Source organism: Theobroma cacao, chromosome 3, assembly GCF_053813885.1.
Source record: "Theobroma cacao isolate CCN51 chromosome 3, ASM5381388v1, whole genome shotgun sequence".
Taxonomy (NCBI): Eukaryota; Viridiplantae; Streptophyta; class Magnoliopsida; order Malvales; family Malvaceae; genus Theobroma; species Theobroma cacao.
In genome coordinates this window covers 37,317,627-37,338,216 of record NC_142641.1, presented here as the reverse complement: position 1 = coordinate 37,338,216, position 20,590 = coordinate 37,317,627, and the positions used below count along the sequence as shown (strand labels likewise).

At 35.7% G+C, this 20,590-nt stretch overlaps 3 protein-coding genes and 1 long non-coding RNA gene across 5 annotated transcripts; all 4 read left to right on the top strand.

Moving 5' to 3' along the window:
• The first annotated feature begins 550 nt into the window (after nucleotides 1–550).
• On the top strand, nucleotides 551–7,636 carry LOC18605304 (U-box domain-containing protein 35-like). 2 transcript variants are annotated; one of them, XM_018118358.2, is made up of 10 exons: nucleotides 551–1,054; nucleotides 1,857–2,086; nucleotides 2,461–2,582; nucleotides 2,664–2,785; nucleotides 3,178–3,377; nucleotides 4,014–4,381; nucleotides 4,910–5,011; nucleotides 5,509–5,937; nucleotides 6,238–6,999; nucleotides 7,228–7,636. In XM_018118358.2, exons 2-10 carry the CDS (start codon nucleotides 1,879–1,881, stop codon nucleotides 7,408–7,410), a joined length of 2,496 nt encoding a protein of 831 aa, XP_017973847.2. In that variant the 5' UTR covers nucleotides 551–1,054; nucleotides 1,857–1,878; the 3' UTR covers nucleotides 7,411–7,636. The 2 variants fall into 2 exon arrangements, with proteins under 2 accessions (XP_017973847.2, XP_007038299.3); XM_007038237.3 differs by having other exon boundaries at nucleotides 1,851–2,086.
• Nucleotides 7,637–8,574: 938 nt separating this feature from the next.
• On the top strand, nucleotides 8,575–12,250 carry LOC18605303 (HAD superfamily, subfamily IIIB acid phosphatase). The gene is made up of 3 exons (XM_007038236.3): nucleotides 8,575–9,326; nucleotides 10,036–10,245; nucleotides 11,881–12,250. Exons 1-3 carry the CDS (start codon nucleotides 8,914–8,916, stop codon nucleotides 12,056–12,058), a joined length of 801 nt encoding a protein of 266 aa, XP_007038298.3. The 5' UTR covers nucleotides 8,575–8,913; the 3' UTR covers nucleotides 12,059–12,250.
• Nucleotides 12,251–15,646: 3,396 nt separating this feature from the next.
• Nucleotides 15,647–16,092, top strand: LOC148763783 (uncharacterized). The gene is made up of 2 exons (XR_016025508.1): nucleotides 15,647–15,727; nucleotides 15,849–16,092. It is a non-coding gene; the product is annotated as an uncharacterized LOC148763783 (long non-coding RNA).
• Nucleotides 16,093–16,348: 256 nt separating this feature from the next.
• LOC18605302 (putative kinase-like protein TMKL1) lies at nucleotides 16,349–20,281 on the top strand. The gene is made up of 2 exons (XM_007038235.3): nucleotides 16,349–17,359; nucleotides 18,476–20,281. Exons 1-2 carry the CDS (start codon nucleotides 16,873–16,875, stop codon nucleotides 19,066–19,068), a joined length of 1,080 nt encoding a protein of 359 aa, XP_007038297.3. The 5' UTR covers nucleotides 16,349–16,872; the 3' UTR covers nucleotides 19,069–20,281.
• Nucleotides 20,282–20,590: the final 309 nt, after the last annotated feature.

Below are 20,590 nucleotides of genomic sequence, written 5' to 3'. Positions count from 1 at the left end.
TAGACAGAAGATATTGGCAGTGCATCAAGACAGGATGATCTTGAAACAAGATTCTAATAAAAGTAAAAACATGTGGACAAAGCACTGTATTGACCGCTTCTTCGATGAATAGATTTTGACAAATTTGGAAGAACCTATAAGTTAATTAACTGCATCGTTTGACTTTGTCAGGTTGATGAAATGTAAGCGTAGTTTCAGTACAAGGAAAAACGCGTTGATGGGCTCCTGTTTGGTAGCCTTACGTTCACATGTCTTCTCCTGCATGACAAAGCTTTAACTCACTGTTAAGGAAAGGCAAAGTGAGAGATTCATGTGAACTGGCTGGGATTTGACCATTTGACACTGAAAATGACTTTGAAAGGAGGGCCTCCATGAAAGAGGCAAGCTTTTTATTCTTTCTTTCTCATTTGTTTCCATCTAAGAAATTTCCTTCCCCTACCCAAACAACCCTTTCGGAATGACAAAAAAACGTGTCAGGGGTCAGCGTCAGCTTTAACTCAAATTCTTTGAAATTCTTACCATCTTCCTTCCTTTCTGAAGATTTTCTAATTTCTGAAGATTTTCTAAGAAGGAATACACTCATATTTGGAATTTATATAATCAGAAGCAACCAATAGGCGGCGTATGCTTAACAAGGACAAAAACAATCCCTTTGAAAAGTATACATAAAGAACCACCCCCAAGCCAAACCGATACATTGAACAATAGATAATCATCACCCAAGTAGCAGTACCGAAAGCCAATTAAAAATTACAGAAATTGTTGCTATCATAGGAATGGTAAACGCTGCACGGCACAGTAGCCTTTGAAATCTGAATATAGATATCTAGTAAGAGTAAGCGAAAAGAAAGTGGTTGTGGGGACACTCTGCTTTGCGTCAACTTCATCTGTCTAAGGTTAAACTAACCCCGGACTTACATTCATGTGATATAGTTTGGTATAGTGCTGGGAAACTAAGTTGTTTCATTGTATTGGTTTGACGCCCAACCGAGAAGAAAAATGGTGGGTTTCGAACTAGAGGGAGCTTGAATGTTTCGAGTTGCAGAGGAAACTGGTATGTTTTAGTTACTCTCTTTTATCGTCCAGGTTCTCTTTGGATTTCATATTTGTATTCGTTTCATGGGGCTTTTACCAGTTCTGTGTTGTCTGACTTTGGGTTCTGTTTTTCATGTATGTCTATCTTTTTGTTGGTCGTTGCTGTTAGCATCATTCTTTTGACAGTTTCACACATGGATTCTTTTAAGCTTAAGCATTGGTTTCAAAGTTATGTTTCTGGTTGGGAAATTTCATGTCCTGGAATCCGGAAATTGGTTTCTAATGGAAAACAGAGAGTTGTTGATAATGCGAAATGTGGATAGGTGCAGAGATATTGTGGTCCATGAAATTCTTTTCTCATTTAATGTTATCATACCTTTTCGATTGCCTTAATGAGTTCTTTTGGTCTTCTAGATTCATTTCCATAGATTTGTTTCTTTAAGCAGCCTTGATTCACTGTTTTTGTATATATAATCTCTGTGGGTTGCTGGCAAGCCGTGTAACATTAAATCTGATGTTTTTTTTTTTTCTAGACATGGCACTAAATTCTAAGCAAAAGGGGTGGGTGGGTGGGGGCAGTATCATTCTCTATCCAGGACATGCTTCATAGAACGCATTTTCTTTTCTTTTCTTGTTTTTTTTAGGCTTTTGAGTAGCACTATTGCCTTTTAGTATCATGATTTATTCCAGAAAAGATTTCTATATTCGCAAGTTCTTTCCTAATAGTCCAGTCAGGTGTGCAGTTCCTAATGAACAATCAATAATCAATCAATCCATCTCTTTACAAATATTCTAATACGGTATTTTCTGTAAAGCTTCAGAGTCTTAGAAAGTGGCAGAATAATGGAGAAGAAAGAAATTGTAGAAGCAGAAGGTGAACCGGTTCCGGTTCTGCCACCTCCTCCAACGTTAAATATTGGCATAGCTATCAATGGAAATAGAAAAAGCAAGTATGTGGTCAAATGGGCATTGGAGAAATTCATTACCGAGGAAAACGTCATGTTTAAGTTGTTACATGTTCGTGCAAAGATTACGACTGTTCCTACACCAAGTAAGTCCAGGTTCATAGAGATTATACGTGTTCAGGGTTGATAAGTTGACTTGTATCTCCAAACCTATTCATAGCTTAACTAATATTTGCAGAACCTTTAGATAGGCCTCTGAAATATCTGTTCTAGCTTATTGGAATTTGCACATAATTAGCATGAATGGTGTCCCAAAGAAAAGTTTTTGTCATTTGAATTTTTTATAGGCTGTCTAATGTTTTCAATTAGTGAATATGTTGACAAACATATGGAAAAATGCCTTTTACAAAGTGGACTAACATTTAAGGTTTGATTTCTGGGTAAACAATTTCAAAATGACTATTCAAGCCAATAAAACTCTAAGAATTAATGTAAATTGACTAATTCATATTGTTTCTAGTGGGGAACTTCATTCCTATTTCACAAGTACGAAATGATGTAGCTGCAGCTTATAAGAAGGAAGTGGAGTGGCAGACAAATGAAATGCTTCTTCCTTATAAGAAAATGTGTGCTCAAAGAAAGGTACCTTCATTTTTCCTACTGAATCTTATTATTTGTGTATGCTGAAAACCTCAACTAAATTTGCTTTAATTCTAAATCTAGGGGCAAGTTGATGTTATAGTCATTGAATCAAATGATGTGGCAAATGCAATAGCAGAGGAGGTTACCAAGAGCACTATCACTAAGCTTGTTATAGGAGCTACATCTCGCGGGATGTTTACAAGGTATGTATACATATAGTGGTGAAAAAAGGAAATTGTTAATGTTGACCATTGATCTAGTAGCCTGACTAAACCCTGTATGGTTACATGGGAGTATTTGAACTTCCTATGAATTAGTTGTATGGGATCTAGTAATTAATTTAGAACGAAAAACTGAAAGCCAGATAGAAATTAATTAGATAGCACTGATTTTCATATTTTTAGAAATGATGTTACCTTAGCTTTTTCATTTCTTCAGTATCGAGCAACCATTATCAGATTTTTCCTGTTTCTCTCCGGAAAAGGAGAGTGAACATCAAAGAGCTGATCTTGCATATCCGTATACTCTTATTCTCTCTATTTGCAGCTTTGTGCTAGCTTCACCAATAATCTTGTTAACATGATTATATCTGTAGGAAGCTTAAGAAAAATAATCTGTCTTCAAGAATCTCGGTCTGCACTCCAAGCTTTTGTACAGTCTACGCTGTTTCAAAAGGACAGTTGTCATCTATTCGACCATCTGATTCGGAGACAAATGTAAGCACTAAAGATGACAGTAGTGAAACAAGTGTTTCTTGCAAGAGTTCATCAAGTTACACTTTCAGTTCAGAGACAGGTACTTGTACAAATATCCTTCACTTAAAGATTGACACACAACTGCCTGTTGGCAAATGATAAAATAATAAGCATGCTAATGTTTCTTGCCGAAAACAAGGACTGTATTCTTTGTTGAGTTGTAAAATATGAATGGGGAATGCAAAACACTGTTGCATCAGGGAAATTTTTGTTTTCTCTGAACAATAGAAAAGAGAAACACAAAAAAGTGGATGACTAATAATCCTAACTGTCATTTCCCTGCCAATTTGATTATTCACTATTCTGCAGTCCATATACTTTGAGTAAGACAACCTTGTATATTATACCTGTTCTTTCAGCTATGCTTCACCTTTTGCAATTATAAGATTTAAAATAAATTCTTGTAAAGCACTTTGATTTTTCAGAATTGAATATTTTTTTAGAACTCTTTGATTTATCCTCTTTCCCTCTTCTCTCTGTGTAACAGAAAACTTCAGCAACTGACATTCACCATCTTTAGGACTTCTTGTGAAAAATGATATGGTTGAAATTTTTAAAAGATATAATACTAACTCTTTTTTAATCTGAATAAAATGCTGATTACTAGTTTCGTGGTGTGTTGGAATAGTCTGTAAAACTCATTGACAACCTCCACTGCTGTTTTCTGTAATTGTAGAATTGGGCTCAGTTGCATCCTATGCTACTTTCCATTCTCCTTCCCTACCAGTGCAGCGATTTCAAGCACTTTCAACCATAAATCAGACATTTTTACATTCAAGTACAAGTTCTCTTGAGATAAACCAGTCCAGATCGCTTGAGTCCACCCAGTCTAGATCTCCTGATATCAACCATTCTAGATGTCATTCTCTGGACATTGTGGCAGGAAAGGATGATATGAGCACCTGTCGTAGCAGTTCAGAAACTAGACAAGCAGTCAGTCGGAGTTCTAGTTGCAGAAGCTTGCCAACAGATCAACAATCAGTCTTATCAGATCAAATTTCTACCTCAGATGTGCTGACAGACAATTCTTTCTCTGAACATCAGGTGGCTGTTGCCTTTATTTTTCAAAAATAGGATCCACTAATGCACATTATTGGTACCCCCTATGAGATCATAATTGGCCTAGCTTAGGTTGATTTTTTGTTTGAGCTTTTTCTTCCTTCAGGTAATAGATACTAAAGGTAGTTTTTAACATTTGTTAAAGAATGCATCATGATAGCCTTAATAAGAAAGGTATTTCATTATTTTGTATGATCATTTATTTAGTTAACAAATATGCATGGCTGAACTCCCGAATTAGCACAGTGCTTAAATGATTTCTGCTTAATGTTTTTCAGTCTTTTAGTATAGTACATAATACACATTAGTTCAGCAACGGTCATGACCAACTTCAGATTTGTTGTAATTGCATTTATATTGATCTTTAAGCAGCAGCATTGTTTCAAGCAGATGCTTCAGCAAGGAAAGCTGTGATGTTACTAAAAAGAGTAGTGCCTTTTGGTTTATTTTTGAGGTCAATGTGACATTTACATTTACACTGGAGCTAAGTTGGGTTTACAATCATATATGCAGGTATATGTTAACTTTGAGCTAGAAAAGCTGAGAACTGAACTCAGACACGTTCAAGGAATGTATGCAATAGCTCAAAGTGAGACGATTGATGCATCTCGGAAGGTTAGTTGCATAATATCACCTTTGCGTTCTCCCTGAAATTATTGTGGTGTAAATTATTATTATTATTATTATTATTTTTACTTTGTGGTTGAAGTTTCAATGCATCTAAGACTTCAAAGAAAATTAAATCTTTGCTGCCATTTAGCATTACTGGTCCTTCTCAACAAAGGTTTTCAGCCATATTTCCTGATGTTTTATTTCCCAGAATTTACTGAATGCATTAGTTGTTGCTGAGCTTCTTACTTTCTAAATTGTTCTAACAATCTTCTTTCCTCATCTGAATGCATAAATTTTAAATTGTCAAGTTATAATGAATTCCTTAACTGATAGAATGGTCAGTATATTCTAGTTGGGGTGAACTTCACATTATGGTCCAATCTCTTTTTAAGAACTAACCCTCTATAGTGTGTAAGGTCAAAAAAGGATATTAAGGTTTAGAGACAGATCCAATTCTTTCTCTGTTAACACTAATGGGCTCCACCACTGTGTTTTCTCAGTTGAATGCTCTAAGAAAACATCGGCTAGAGGAGGCAATGAAGTTTAAGGAGATAAGTTTTAAGGAGGAGAAAGCTGAAGAATTAGCTAGACAGGAGAAGGAGAAGTATGAAGCTGCTAGAAGAGAAGTTGAGCATGTGAAGGAATGTGCTGACAGAGAAGCTTCACAGAGGCGAGAAGCAGAGATGAAAGCCTTTCACGATGCTAAAGAGAAGGAAAAGCTTGAAAATGTTCTCATAGGTTCTGTGCAGCAATACCAAAAGTTCACATGGGAAGAGATTGTGTCAGCTACGTCCTCATTCTCTGAAGATCTTAAAGTTGGGATGGGAGCATATGGAACTGTCTATAAATGCATGTTGCATCATACAGCTGTGGCAGTGAAAGTTCTCCGCTCAAAAGAGAACAGTAGAACTAAGCAATTCCAGCAGGAGGTATGAAATTTCTTGGATAAAACCAAACCATCATAGTTCATAGATAATTAACGAAAATCGATGTGGAATTTCATATGCCTTATGTGAGTTTGCTCTTTCAATAATCACGTGGAAATTGTCTCGACTATCTGACTTGTGAATGTGGGCAACATTGCATCTTATTATGTTTTTCTGTTAAAATAGAATGCAACCTTAATTATGCCTCTGGTGTAATGCTATTGTTTTAGGACAATATGTGATCCTGAGGTGATCTGACCAAAAAAATTGCAACTAAATACTTGTGTTTGTATATTGTTTCAGCTTGAAATCTTGAGCAAAATTCGCCATCCACATTTGCTTCTCCTTCTCGGTGCATGTCCTGAATTTCCTGATCACGGTTGCCTAGTCTATGAGTACATGGAGAATGGTAGCTTAGAGGAAAGATTGCTCCGGAAGAACAATACCCCACCCATCCCATGGTTTGAGAGATACAGAATTGCTTGGGAAGTAGCCTCAGCTCTTAATTTCCTCCACAACTCAAAGCCAGAACCAATCATTCATCGTGACCTGAAGCCAGCAAACATATTGCTTGATCGTAACTTTGTCAGCAAGATTGGTGATGTTGGACTTTCCATGATGCTTAATGCAGATCCTCTCTCATCATCCACCATGTACAGGGACACTGGACCTGTCGGAACACTCTGCTATATAGATCCCGAGTATCAAAGAACTGGGTTGATATCTCCAAAATCTGACGTTTATGCATTTGGAATGGTAATTTTGCAGTTGCTAACTGCAAAGCCAGCAATAGCACTAACTCATGTGGTAGAAACAGCAATTGATGATGGTAACTTACCAGGGATTTTAGATTCAGAGGCTGGGCCTTGGCCGGTTGAAGAAACAAGGGAATTAGCTATATTGGGACTGAGCTGTGCAGAGCTTCGGCGCAAAGATAGACCCGGTTTGAAAGATCAAGTACTTCCAGTACTGGAGAGAATGAAGGAGGTGGCAGATAGGGCTCGCATTTCAATTTCCAAAGTGCAGTCTGCACCTCCTAACCACTTCATTTGCCCAATATTGAAGGTAAGCCAATATAATCTCTACCACCTTTAGAATGTACAATAAACAAAAAACTAGAGAGTATATGACAAGGATTTATAGTTGTTGCTACTCTAACTGAACATGAACTTGAGCATGTGCACTGGTCTTTCCTAATTATTCTAGATAATGCCTTCTCACTTTCTTCTATCCTGCAATTTTCTTTGTCTAATTGAAATTGTTGTGTTTTGGTCTTTGTTCCCCGTTTTACAGGAAGTAATGGATGACCCATGTGTTGCTGCAGACGGCTACACTTACGACCGCAAAGCAATTGAGAAATGGCTAGATGGGAATGATAAATCCCCAATGACAAATTTGCCTTTGTTAAATAAGAACCTGCTACCCAATTACAATCTTCTTTCTGCAATTGTGGAGTGGAAGTCCAGAAAACAATGATATTTTCCTCTCTCCAACCGGAGAAGCTTTCTTTATGGAACTTGAAATATAGTACAGTTTTTGCTAGCATTGTACACTGTACTACCTTTTAGGAAGTCCCTCAGCTTTGATGGGCATTTTAGATGGAAGAAATAGGTTTGTCAGTGTAAAGAATTGCAATTGTATATAAAAGCTAGGTAGTTTGCTATAAGAATATCAATACACAAGCTTTGAGGATACTCTCCAAGCATTTGGTGCCCATTTCCATACTGCATGAATTTTTTTCCCAATAAATAAAGGTAACAATATTTTGACATCCTCTTCCAAAATGGAAAATATAAAACATGTCCTAATTAATAGAAGTAAATTATTATATAAAACTTTCTCATAACCCACTAAATCAAAGATGCACCTTATCATTGATTTATTACATCATCATAATATTTAGTTTCTTCTCTTATAAACAACTCATATACGAATTCACATCTTAATAATAAATGTAGGTTACTTTTTTAATAATAAATGCAAGTTAGATTAATGAAAAATACAAATTTGTATATTTTAATATTAATAATTTTAAATTTTAATATTAAATTAATAAGTTTTCAATTTATTTAAATTAAAAAGATACCATAAGATTAAAGGTGCATGTTGTCCATGATTTTGAATCTTTTTTTAAGGGTTTCCATACTGTTAAAGAGCGAAATTAGGATTTTGTCATATAATTGCTAACATATGCTTATAAAAGCTTAAGCTTATGATTTAAAATTTGATAACAGCGCAAAAATATGCTGATTCGCATAAAAATTAATATAATATAATTGATGATTTTAGGCCTCTAAGGGGCTTAATTACTTGTGTATAACCTTTAACTAATCATGAAATTGTTATTATCTTTCTGCTTAAAACCCAAGAAAGTCACTAAATATTTACAAATATTTTTTTTAAATCCCCAAAATAAAGACCACCTCAAAATTCTGCATTCTTTATTGTTCATAATAATAATAATAAAAAAATTTAACATGAGATCCATGTCATCTTCACGCCACATCACGAGACCCAGTAAAAAATCGCCACGTTCTCAACTGAGCCACCGGCCAAATGGGTCCCACTTAACCTCCTCCTAGATCCTCTCTTTTCCTTTCCCTCCATCCATGCGCTTGAAAAGAAAGGGCGACGCAACCGTGTTCGTTACCAAGAAACATAATAAAAAAGGCAAGCTTTCCTTTTCTTGCTTTCGAACAACACGTTACTGTCTTCCTCTTCAGACCAGCAAACGTTACTGTTACAAAAGGTTTTTCTGTTCTCTCGCCCATCTCCAAAGAAACGCACTTTCTTCCTTATCTCCATATCCGCCGAGAAAAAAAAAAGAGGGAAAATCAGCTTTACCATTTCTGTGAATTCCCCATCTCTTTAGATTCCCTTCTATAAAATCCCCTTTCAATTAATACCCATATTTTTTCTTTGCCTCAATTCTTAATCAAAGTTCTCTAATACCCAGGAACTTTTTTTTCTTTTTTTATCATGCTTTTCTTCAAACTTTTCCTTCTCTTCTCCTTATTATCTTCCACTTTCTGTCACGAGACTTTCAACGCCCACCTTCTCCCGAGACCATTAATCATACAATACCCAGAAGGCATCGAAACCCAGTTCGAGAATTTCGATGAAGAGCTCCAATTACAGTGTACCAGCTGGAGATTTACCGTGGAAACCAACAACTTGAGTCCCTGGAAGACAATTCCGGAGAAATGTGGGGGCTATGTTAAAGATTACATGACGGGTCGAGGATATACGATGGATCTCGAAAGGGTTGCGAATGAGGCTGGGGTTTACGCCAAGAGCGTGGAGCTGAGTGGTGATGGAAAAGATGTTTGGGTTTTTGATATCGATGAGACTTTACTGTCCAATCTTCCTTACTACGCTGAGCATGGTTATGGGTAAGTTATTAATTTGGTTTTATTTTGTTTGTATTTTCTAAAAAGTTGTTTGTTTGCTAAGAAAATGTGGGAAAATAGAAGATATATGGAATTTGGATATCCTGTTATGAGATTCTAGGATTAAGTATATTGACACGTGTCCATTAACTTTAAGAATCTAATTAAGGAATTTATGTAAAGAGGTTTGAACTTTTTGGGTATTATTCTATTGTTCTCAAGCCTTTTGGTTGCTGAGTAAATGTACGAAGGGAGAAGAGAATGGGGATGATATTATTTACATTAGGTTGAATCAAGCATCATTCGCATATGGTTGTGCTATTTTTGGATCACAGCAAAGAAAAAATTGTTTGGAATTTTATGTGTCTTGTGTGTGTTTGTGCGTGTTAAATGTTGAGCTGTTTGGTTTATTAGAAACTTTAGATTACAAAAGATAATTTTTTTGGGATATGGGAAATGTAAACATGCACTAGGTTGTTAATTTGGTGGAAAAAAGTAAAGGAAAAACGAATTAGGTACTTGTTTTCTCATCAATTAATCGTTTCCTGAGCAATCTTACAGAATACCAGCATTTGGATTAACAGGACTTTGGGATTTTTACATATTTTTTGCTCTTGAATGGTTGTGGACGTTGTTTGTTTGTATGAGACACTGAGACTTTGTGAGAGTGAAATGCTTAATTTCTAATATGGGTTTAATGGGGAATTTGCAGCTTGGAGATTTTTTATCCTGTCGAGTTTGATAAGTGGGTTCAGAGGGGAATGGCACCGGCAATAGACCCCAGCCTGAAACTCTATGAGATGGTTTTAGATTTGGGCTTCAAGGTTTTCTTACTGACTGGGCGAAGTGAAGAGCAAAGGTCTGTTACCATTGAAAATTTGACCAAAGCAGGGTTTCAGAGTTGGGACAAGCTTATTTTACGGTGAGAATCACTAGTCTTTTGATTGAAAAATGTGAATTTGGTTACTTATATATTCTATTAAATGACATGTGTTTGACTGCAATGCTATTTTTATCTGTTTTCTCATAGAGTTCTAATTGTTGATACTGTCTATAGCAAGTAGTCCAGTTTTTCTATGCCATGATGTGCCTTAACATTTTCTTGGTAGACAGCTTCCTTGATCTAGATGTTGGTCTCTGAGTTTCTGATTTCCTATTTAATCTGAATCCTCTTTCCAAGAGACAGTATTTATGCTCAAAGTGTAGACAAGATATTCCTTTTGACATGCTGATTGTGTGCTGTCTTGCATATCTGTGTTATGCTTGGGAATTTTCTAACTCTGGTGTCCACCTCATTTTTTTTCCCTTAAATTTTTGTTTATTCCTTCCTGCATGGGGTGAAACAGTGAGAGAGATCAGGTTTTTGTGGTTGTGCACCAAGTTCTGCTTTGCTGAATGAGATAATAGGAAGAATAATGAAGATTTTTCTTCTATATGGGAAAATATTTAAGATAATCCAGCAGGGGGCTTCTCTGCTAAAGTATGAATGTGAATTTTTTTAGTTTCCCTGAGGGAATGCAAGGGAAGCTTGTAAGGATTAACTTTGATAGGGCTTTCTAGAAAATATTCAGACTTGGAATAGGTGGCAGTTTCATATTTTCACTTGGATATGTAGTCCATGCTAAGGTAGCGGTCTCCTTTGCTAGGTTCCTAGTTCCTGGATCATTTAGAATATGCCAAGGAGCTGTATGCTTGTTTTCTTACATCAATGATGGTTTCTGAAACCACATCTAACATGGTTTGAAATTATGGAATCATACTTGTGGTAATATTACAGCTATTTCTGTGGTTAAAAATTGGCATTGCCAGAACCAGGGGTACATTTCCATTTTACCATATCATGCGTAGGATCTTGGCCACATGATTTTTACTGGTTCACCTCCACAGAAGGGACTTTATTAGTTGGTTTAGCATATGTAACAGGTATACTAACAGTAGTTTCAAATCGTAGTTATATCTGTTTCAGTCTCTATTCATTGAGCATCTGAACTCTGTCCATAAAATTTTATTTTTAATATTTTCTATATTGCATTTAACTAGGTAATAACCCTTATTAACTGAAAATAGGTAGTAATTGTGCAATTTATTGGCTTCATGTGGCCTAAGATGTTGGTATATTTGATCCAATCCATTTGCAATCCTGACACTAGTCTACGGTTACTATTTTTTTTTTTGTTTGTAAACTCTAGTATCTCCTTTGTAGCATAATTGTGGCTATCAGCTTTTTATTGCATGCTGTTTATCTTATTTTAACTAGTATCTGTGCACAATTTATGCCTGAATGATAGAAAGGCATACAAGAAAAGATGAAGATGCTTTTATATTCAGTTGTTAAAGTTATATGGTTGACATTTGACGTTTCGTTCTTACCTTAGTTTTCACTTCTTCATTCTTTTTCTTTTGTTTTCTGTTGTCTAGCATAAACAAAGAAACGGAAACTTTTATCATGAAGCAATGTCTTCTATATTTGCTCTGAGAAATGTTCTATTTAGCCTTTAGGCTTTGTAATTATGATGTAATAATCTCTGAATGATCCCTGTATTTTCATTCCATGCAGAGACTCTGAAGACCATGGCAAGCTAGCGACAGTATTTAAGTCAGAAAAGAGGAGTAAGATGGTTGAAGAGGGATTTAGGATTCTTGGTAACTCTGGGGATCAATGGAGCGATTTATTGGGCTCCTCGCCGTCCAGTCGTTCATTCAAGTTACCAAATCCTATGTACTACATTCCCTAATAGAACCCCTCTGTTTTCAGTCAGCAAGCCTGAATAATTCTTGTCTAAAACCAGCAGGAATTTTATTCTTGTAACTTGTAAATACATTCATGCCCAGCAACTATACTGCAATAGACACCAATGCACAATTAATTAACAAAAAGAAAAAGTGATTGATAGTATGTTATAGTGGAAGGAATTATTTTCCATTTATATCTGTGTAATTGCTTCTAGATAGCTTTCTCTCCCCCCTCTTTCTTTTCCATTTCATCAAATTGTATCAGATTAAAATTAAGATTCTCGTTTCTTTTCTTGTTTTTGTCGACTTACTAAACGATTGTTGTACTTCTCCCTAGGGTTGGGCTTAATATTGAAACTGATGTGAAAGCAAGTTGTACAGAATAGTGAGCCAGCTAGAACTGAGAGTGAAACTAGCTGGGGAGTCCATACAATCCGGCCTAATGGACTCCTTACATTTTTGTCATTTTATATCAGAACGTTCAAGCTCTTACTCTACTCCCTAAGTACCACCTAGTGATCATTTGTTCTCTCTTTGAGGTTTGTTTTTTTCTTTCTTTCGGTGTCTTTTCTTGTCAATTTTTCTATTATTGTTTGCAGAAAAGAATAGTAGATAACACAGTTGCTGTTTAATGTACAACAAGACACTTAACTGCATCCAGGGTTAGAATCTTTTCTCCTTTCAATTCCATATATTCAAGTCCTTTCGTTCAATCAATTTCCTCAACCTGTTTTGTATGTGGTGATGACGGTGATCTCTATTCTCATCCTCAGCTTCACTTGGCAAATGCATATTTCCCATGAAGACAATGACCAGAACCTAAAGGCACAGTTTCCTAACCCTTCCCCGTGAAAACGATGCGATGTTTGGCATCACCGGAAGTCTCTGCAGATTCAGCATCTACCATCTACCACCCCAATTATTTGACAGGACCACATCGCCAAAAGCCAAAAGCCACCCCTCGCTTTGGCGTTCACTAGAGGGCGGTTCATTGGTCCCCGCCCCTGCCTGATGATAGAAGGCCTTTAAACTTTGGATTAAGATATATAGAAAGGGTAGGGCGATTGAGGACTACCTCTCATGCTGCCCTGCTGTTTACTCAACAATAACGAATTATTATGTGAGCTTCAGGCTTCCAGCTATATGAATCATATTTTTAATTTCGGATAAACTCTATTTACATATATAGAATTTTAATTTTTCAGTTTGATCAAAAAACATTCTCATTTTACAATTAGCACATTATGATTAAGGTTGGGACATAAAATTGTTCAAATGCTCTCAATTTAAAAAATTAACTTTGAAAGGCTGCCTTTTTTGTTAAGAGAAAGGGGAAGCTTGATGTCATAATTAGAGTCTGGAGAGAGAAATAAGATATGTTTTTACATTCTTAATTATGGAAACAAGAACTAGCACATTCCTTCAAGACAAAGGAGATACAACTCTATCTGCCTTGAAGATAAACAAAATCTCTATCAAAATTTGTCGACTTTTAGATTTTGAATATCCGCATTCTGCATGTGCCATGTGTTTTCATGCGTGTAGCTTTTGAAGTCTGCATCGAGCATAATATAAACTGGAGATAAAGGGTGGGAAGATGCCAAAATGACAAAGGTGAGAGAGATTTACAAGCAGCACACTTTTTCTTTTTTCAGTGTGGGCTCATGTGATGATATTCTATGATATTGTGCTGTTTGAAATCTGGGAAAAATACCAAACCGTATTTATGAACCAACATGAGTTGGATTGGATTTGGATGGTTTTTTTCTTAGTTCTTTGAAGCAGACAATTCTATTGTCCCATTACCACATGTGCTTCTCTTATTTTAATCTTAGTTTTCCCTATTTTTTTAAATGATGTCTCTACACATATGTCCAATGAAGATTTTTAAATAATCAAGGTTTTTCCATCCTAATTCTCACTTAAATCTGTTCCGTTATATTCTTTTTTCTTTTACGTGATTATGACATGTTAAAATTCTTGGAGAATAATATTAAAAATGAAATATTTAAATGATTAAATTTATAATTTTTAAAATTTATAAGATTAGAAATAAAATTATCTTCATTATTCGAGTTTCTCTTTTAAAAAAAAAAAGTTATGCTTGTATCGTACTAAAAATGAAGTAATTGTTGGGTTATATATGTAATTAATCCAATAGTTCATATACTTTACAATTACTTCAATGTATGCACAAAGGAATTACAAGCAAACTCCCCATAACAAGCAATTGCCTATAACAACTTCGTTTTCTTTTTTTGTCAACAGTACAAATTCATAATTTTGCTTTGATTCTTCCTTAAAGCGTTACCTTATAATAATATTGGCAGGTGAAGCAGCCACATTGATGCCTCTTCAAATCTCATATTTCTATATATCCATATCTCCAAATATATCTAATTAATACATTGTTGAATACGTATTTTATAAGGCACACGATTTTTAAGTTTAATAAACCAACACCATACCTGTTTAATAAATGCTGTGCTACAAGAAAAATATGATGAATGGATTCCTTTTAAGGTGAAAGTTCTAAAAATACATGCATCACTATGAATTAATACATTACCATTGTTTAATTCTATTTAAATAAAATATGTGTATTTTATAATAAAATTAAATGCTTTAACCGAAAATATGGATGGGAATAAATAAGATTGAATATTCACCAATTTTGGGACTAAGAAATTTTAAAAAATAGAAAAAAAAATTGATAGCTTAAATTAAATTAGATGGGAAAAAACACTAAAACAAGGTGGGGCGATAATGGTGGAGATAAGAGGAGCATTATCTCACGTGGTGGGAAGGGGGTCCCATCCAATTTTACTCTGGCTTTGACTAAAACAACAGGCCATGGCCATCACCATCACGTTCACCCCTCTCGCTTCGCCTGATTATGTGTTGGGGTTGGGTTCCCCGTAACAGCTCATCAATCTGCGCCGTTAATTTACATTCCTGATTTCTGATCTCAACCACCACCGGAACTCCACCTTTCAATCTTCGCTACGCATCACATCTCCGAAGTCTAACCAGTTACACGTGTAGTTTCCTCTCAATTTATAGCACACCTCAAAAATTATATACAATTGTTTTTTCTAAATTTTAATTATTAATCCATCAATTAGTATATGATTTTTTTATTTACAAAGCAAAATTTAAATCTCTTTTTCTCCTAATTTCAAATAAAAAAATCATTACTTTTTAGTTAGAATTAATGATGCCATTTTTCCGCAATTAGGAAAGGGCAAAAGGGGGGTTGCCTTGATTTATTTTCTCTGTTAATCATTGATTTTGATGATGGTGAATTGTCTACTTCAGACCTTTTGTTGGAGTAGAGAATCGGGCACCGGTGAGTCACAAGGCAATAAAAAATAATTATGGGCCAGCTTTGGTCCCGAATGCAATTGAAGGTTCTTAATTTTATACCATAACAAATGTCATACGGACATCAATGAATTTGTATTGCCATTATCACAAATGGGCCACCAATGGAATCAAATCATTCTTATGATTGAATTTTTGCCAAAAATTCAAAAAATAAAAAATAAAAAAGGGTCTTAGCCCAAACAAAAGAAAAATAAAAATAAGCAAAAAAAAAAATAATAAAGTATGACAATCACTTCTGTTAGCATATGAATCAAAGTATATGAAGAAAGTGGGACTTAGGTAAGGTATGGTCCGGCATCCTAAACCTTTTGTTTCCTTTTTCCTTTACAATCCCCAGTCCCATCTTTTGCTTTTCAATTTTTTAGAAAGAAATATACTAAATTTTTCTTTTTTTTTTATTGCAAGCCGCATTTGTAAGTAACAAGGGGGAGGAGGGTCCATATGTCCCTAAAAGCAGACCAGTAAGCTAAGCTCTACCCTGTTTGAAAAAAGGGTGAAGGCTGCTTGCTTCAATGTTTAGGCTTATGTTTGGCAGGTTCTCTAAATGGATATTTTGTCCTCGTATTTTGCTGCTTTTGAGGTTTATCATTGGAAGATTGGATGTAAAGAATGTATTTTTTTTTAACCTATAATTTATGCTATTTTCTAACTGTAGTGATGCCATTATGTTAATCATCTAACTGTGTTGTAAACTCAAGTGCGCATTGATTAGAATTGTTGAATTTTTATAGTAGTAGGTTAATTATATGAACAAATTATTAAAAGAAAATTTTGGGTAAAAAAGTTGTGTTATTTCACACCAAAATCAGTTAAGAATATGCTATTTTATGAACCCAAAGATACATATACTGATTCTGAGAAATGCGCATTACCCTCTTTAAACGTTCTTAATTAGAAAAATGTAAAAGCATAACCATAACTGGTATGATTTGACATCCATTTCTTGACCTTAATGTGATCCTATGGAGATAAGAACCAATACAAGAAAAGCCATGGGGCAGTTGAGCCAAATTTACACTAACGGCGCCAACAAAATGGTCAAGCAAGACAGTAAAGCTTCACATGGCAGTCGCTCTTAATTGTCTTCTTCCTACCAATTTTTGACTCTGCAGATGCATTAGCCCCTCAGCCCTCCTCTCTATCTCTCTCTCTCTTCCAGTGCAAAGGAAGTCCCAGAGTTGAAATTATCGTCCTCAAATTAGTTCCTTAGAATCTTGGGTTCCACACCCCCACACAAAGCACAAAGGTTCAAATCTATCTACAAGTTCTTGTCTCCTATACCCGACCTGTCCCTAACAAAAGAAATTTCCACTCAAAACCCAACTTTCTATTTTAATATCTAGACACTACACTGCTCGGATCTTCATTTGCTAACCGAGCTGCAAACCTTGTCTGTGAAAACCATAAAAGAATAAAAAAATTTGATGAAATGAAAAACACCCACATGTTGAAACTAGCTCTCGCATTGTCTTCAACAGCTTTCTTGTTCATTCTCGTACTTATCATCTTCTTTTACCGCAAAAGAGCACCGAGGAATGACCAGGTGGGTGACATAGAAAGCAAAGAGCAGAAGCATGAAGATGAGTCACAAATAGAGGACTTGATCACTTTCAGCGGCGGGCAAGACCTCACCATCTGTGACATTCTCGATGCTCCTGGTGAAGTGATTGGCAAGTCCAACTATGGAACCTTGTACAAGGCCTTGTTGCAGAGGAGCAACATGGTCAGATTGCTTCGGTTTTTGAGGCCAGCGTGTGCCTTGAGAGATGAAGAATTTGGGGATGTGGTTCAGCTGTTGGGGTGCATTAGACATCCCAATTTGGTGCCTCTTTTGGGATTTTATGCTGGGCCTAGAGGAGAGAAGCTTCTTGTTCACCCTTTTTATAGGCATGGCAATCTGGCTCAGTTACTCAGAGGTGAGTCCTTTTTTTCTTCAGTTCTGTTCATTTCATTTTGATGCTTGGGGTTTGGAAGAAAATGCACAAAAAAGTTTAGGACATTGATTGAACAGTTGAGGTTAAATTCAGTTACTTGGCCTAGTTGACTCGAGTTCTTATTTATTTTCTGAAACTCAAGATTCACTTTTTTCTCTGTTCTCCCATCAATCAAACAAGGTTTTGTTTCTTGTCAAGTTTCTCATTTTCTAGTAACAATGGAAGAAAAAGGATGATAGATTCTCCTTTTGATCTCCCTAAAGCAGAAAATCCGAAGGAAAAATTGATTTCAGACAGGATTCAATCCGCATACAAAATTATTAGCTAAAATTTGACAGTAATTCTAGATTTGAAGGGGGGCAAATTAATAATTAAAATATAAGGATTATTGAAAAGCTTTCTGTTTGCTATTCGGGTTTTTTTTCCATTCATGGATATATTTTAAGGCTTTCCAGTTCAAACTCTTCTTCATTTCACCTTTTTTTTTCACTTTTAGTTTAAATTACAAAAAAAAAAAACCTATGTTCTTATTTGAAGTAGAATAAATTCGTATATTGTAAAAAATTTGATATTTGTTTAGTTTTTTCTTTTATTTCCTTACTTTTCTATTTATTATAATTAATTTCATTTGAAAAAATTTTAAACTTTTTTTTTTATTATTATTTTTATCATTTTGAGATATGGGTTTTTGTAGAGGTTTATTTATTATGACTTTAATTGAATGGAAGGGGAGAGGGGGGTGGTTTACCGAGAAGTCCTAACCTGCATTAAAATTGTTTATGAACTTTGTTTTGTCTGTCTGTAGACTATACATTCCCTTTACACGCATTGGCAAGCATCCATTAGTGTCATTGCTGCATATAGTTATATGTCGGCATCAACCTTTGTCCTTTTCCCTTTTCTTTCCATAATTCTATCTCCATGAGAATGATGGTTTGAGTTTACCCTGCTATAGTTTTCCTATAATGTTCAACAACCAAAATCAATTCTGTTTTTAACTGATTCGAATGCTAAAGTAAAAGTTAAAATCTTCTTTCTGCATGATTCCTTTTAGTTAGAATGTGTAAGATTTTGAATAGACTATGCTTTTCTGGGCAGATGGGAATGGGGAGTGTCATAGATGGACCATAATGTATAAGATTTCCATTGGTATGGCCAGAGGATTAGATCATCTACACACTGGGTTGCAAAAGCCAGTAGTCCATGGAAATCTTAAGTCTAAGAACATACTTTTGGATCGCAATTACCAGCCATATCTCTCGGATTTTGGCTTATATCTACTCTTGAATCCTACCTCTGCCCAAGAAATGCTTGAAGCTTCTGCAGCCGAGGGCTACAAAGCGCCTGAGCTCATCAAAATGAGGGATGCAAGCGAAGAGACTGATGTATACAGCCTTGGGGTCATCTTTCTTGAACTACTTTCAGGAAAGGAACCAATAAATGAAAAGCCAACCCCTGATGAGGATTTTTATCTGCCAAACTTCATGCGAAATGCAGTTCTAGACCATAGAATTAGCGATCTGTATCATCCAGACATACTTCTTCAGAACAGCAATGATCAGGGAAATCCTGTTACTGAAGAATCCATCCTTAAATTCTTTCAGCTTGCCATGGCTTGTTGTTCTCCTTCTTCTTCTCTTAGACCCAATAGCAGACAAGTGCTCCTGAAGCTTGAAGAAATTGGAAAGTAGGAGCTCGTGCATGCATTTTGCAGGAATATATATGAACAGTGGCATTGGTATTAGTTCATTGTTCGATTGATGTCAGGCTAAATTTCTACATTTAGATTTTGTGAATTGCATTTGATGGTCGCAGTAATAGTGGTGACAATGACAATATTGATGTGTACGGGGATAGTAAAAATGGGTACTCTTGAAGCAAAAAGGTTGAATGTTTGCTACATGACAAGGGTTTTATAATTGGTGATGTTGACATTTGTAAAGAAAGTTTCTTCTCAGGGTACTCTCCTAAAGCAAAAGTGAAAGTCTCAGCCATCCAACCAGGATTGTAGAATTTGTGATTGGGTTTGTCGGATTCCTGGATTTCTTTATTATCAAAGTATCTCTATGACAAAATAAATGATCCAATCTGGCCCCAGTAAAGAGACACAAAGGCATGTAAATTTGAAACAATTGTTATGTCACTCCTACTATCCCTATAGTTGGATCTCTATGGATTTTTGGGTTATTGCCTTACCCATCAAGTGGATATGGAGCAACAGAAATACTGGAATGAAGCGAGGTGCTTGGCAGTTACAATAGGTGATTTCTGGTCAGTTCCCGTGGCCTGCAGGTCAGTTTCCAGCCTTTCCAAGAATTGATATGATGGACATAAATTTTTAATCCCATGTTTGGTGGCTTGTTTAATCTTTGGCTCCTTCCTTGGATAGCAACAGCATTGTCATTTCGATAGTTGACTAGATTTTTCCTTTATTTTTTTTTTCAAAAAAAAATTGTATTCTCATTGATTATCTCTTATCTTAGCTAATCCTTAACTGTATATTCAACAAGCTATGCAGGCCAATTTACATCCAATCAAATCTTTGTTGCGTATTTGTGTATTGTAGTGCCCCTATCTTTTAGCTGGCACAGGGAGTTAAACGAACAATTGGGTGCTGGGTAGGTGAGCATGCATCTGATTGGAAAAGCTGAATAGCTTGTTGAGCTGTGATGGGGATTCATTCAATTTATTCCCGCAACAGCTACAACCACTTTTTTAGGTTGGCAATTTTGGTCAAATAGTCCCCTGAATTCTGCACTTGATTGTCATCTGGCACCATATAATACTTTTTGTGGACCCTTTCCTTTTTCCTCCTTTCTTTTCTAGCCAAACAATGAGACAATCTGTAAATGTCCTTGGCTGGCAAGGTTAATGCCTACGAGCAAAACCCTTTGTTCCGTTCAAGCAATCTTTGGCTGCTCCAAAACATTTGGAATATACACTGCATTAGATTCACACTTGTCAGTTTTCTTAGTTTGGTTGTGTTTTGTTACGTTTTGCCAGTTTGCATTCACTGCTTTGATTGTACATAATTGGTCATTACAAATCTAATCAACTTTAACTTTTGTCTAAGCTTTTTGCCACTCCAATAGTTTTTTCATTCTGGAACACCCACTTTTTCATTTTTGCACCCAAGCTTTCATGATTCTTGAGTACCATTGCAAAATAAGTGCCGCAAACACCGGTAATGAGCATCATCTCCCACAAGCATCT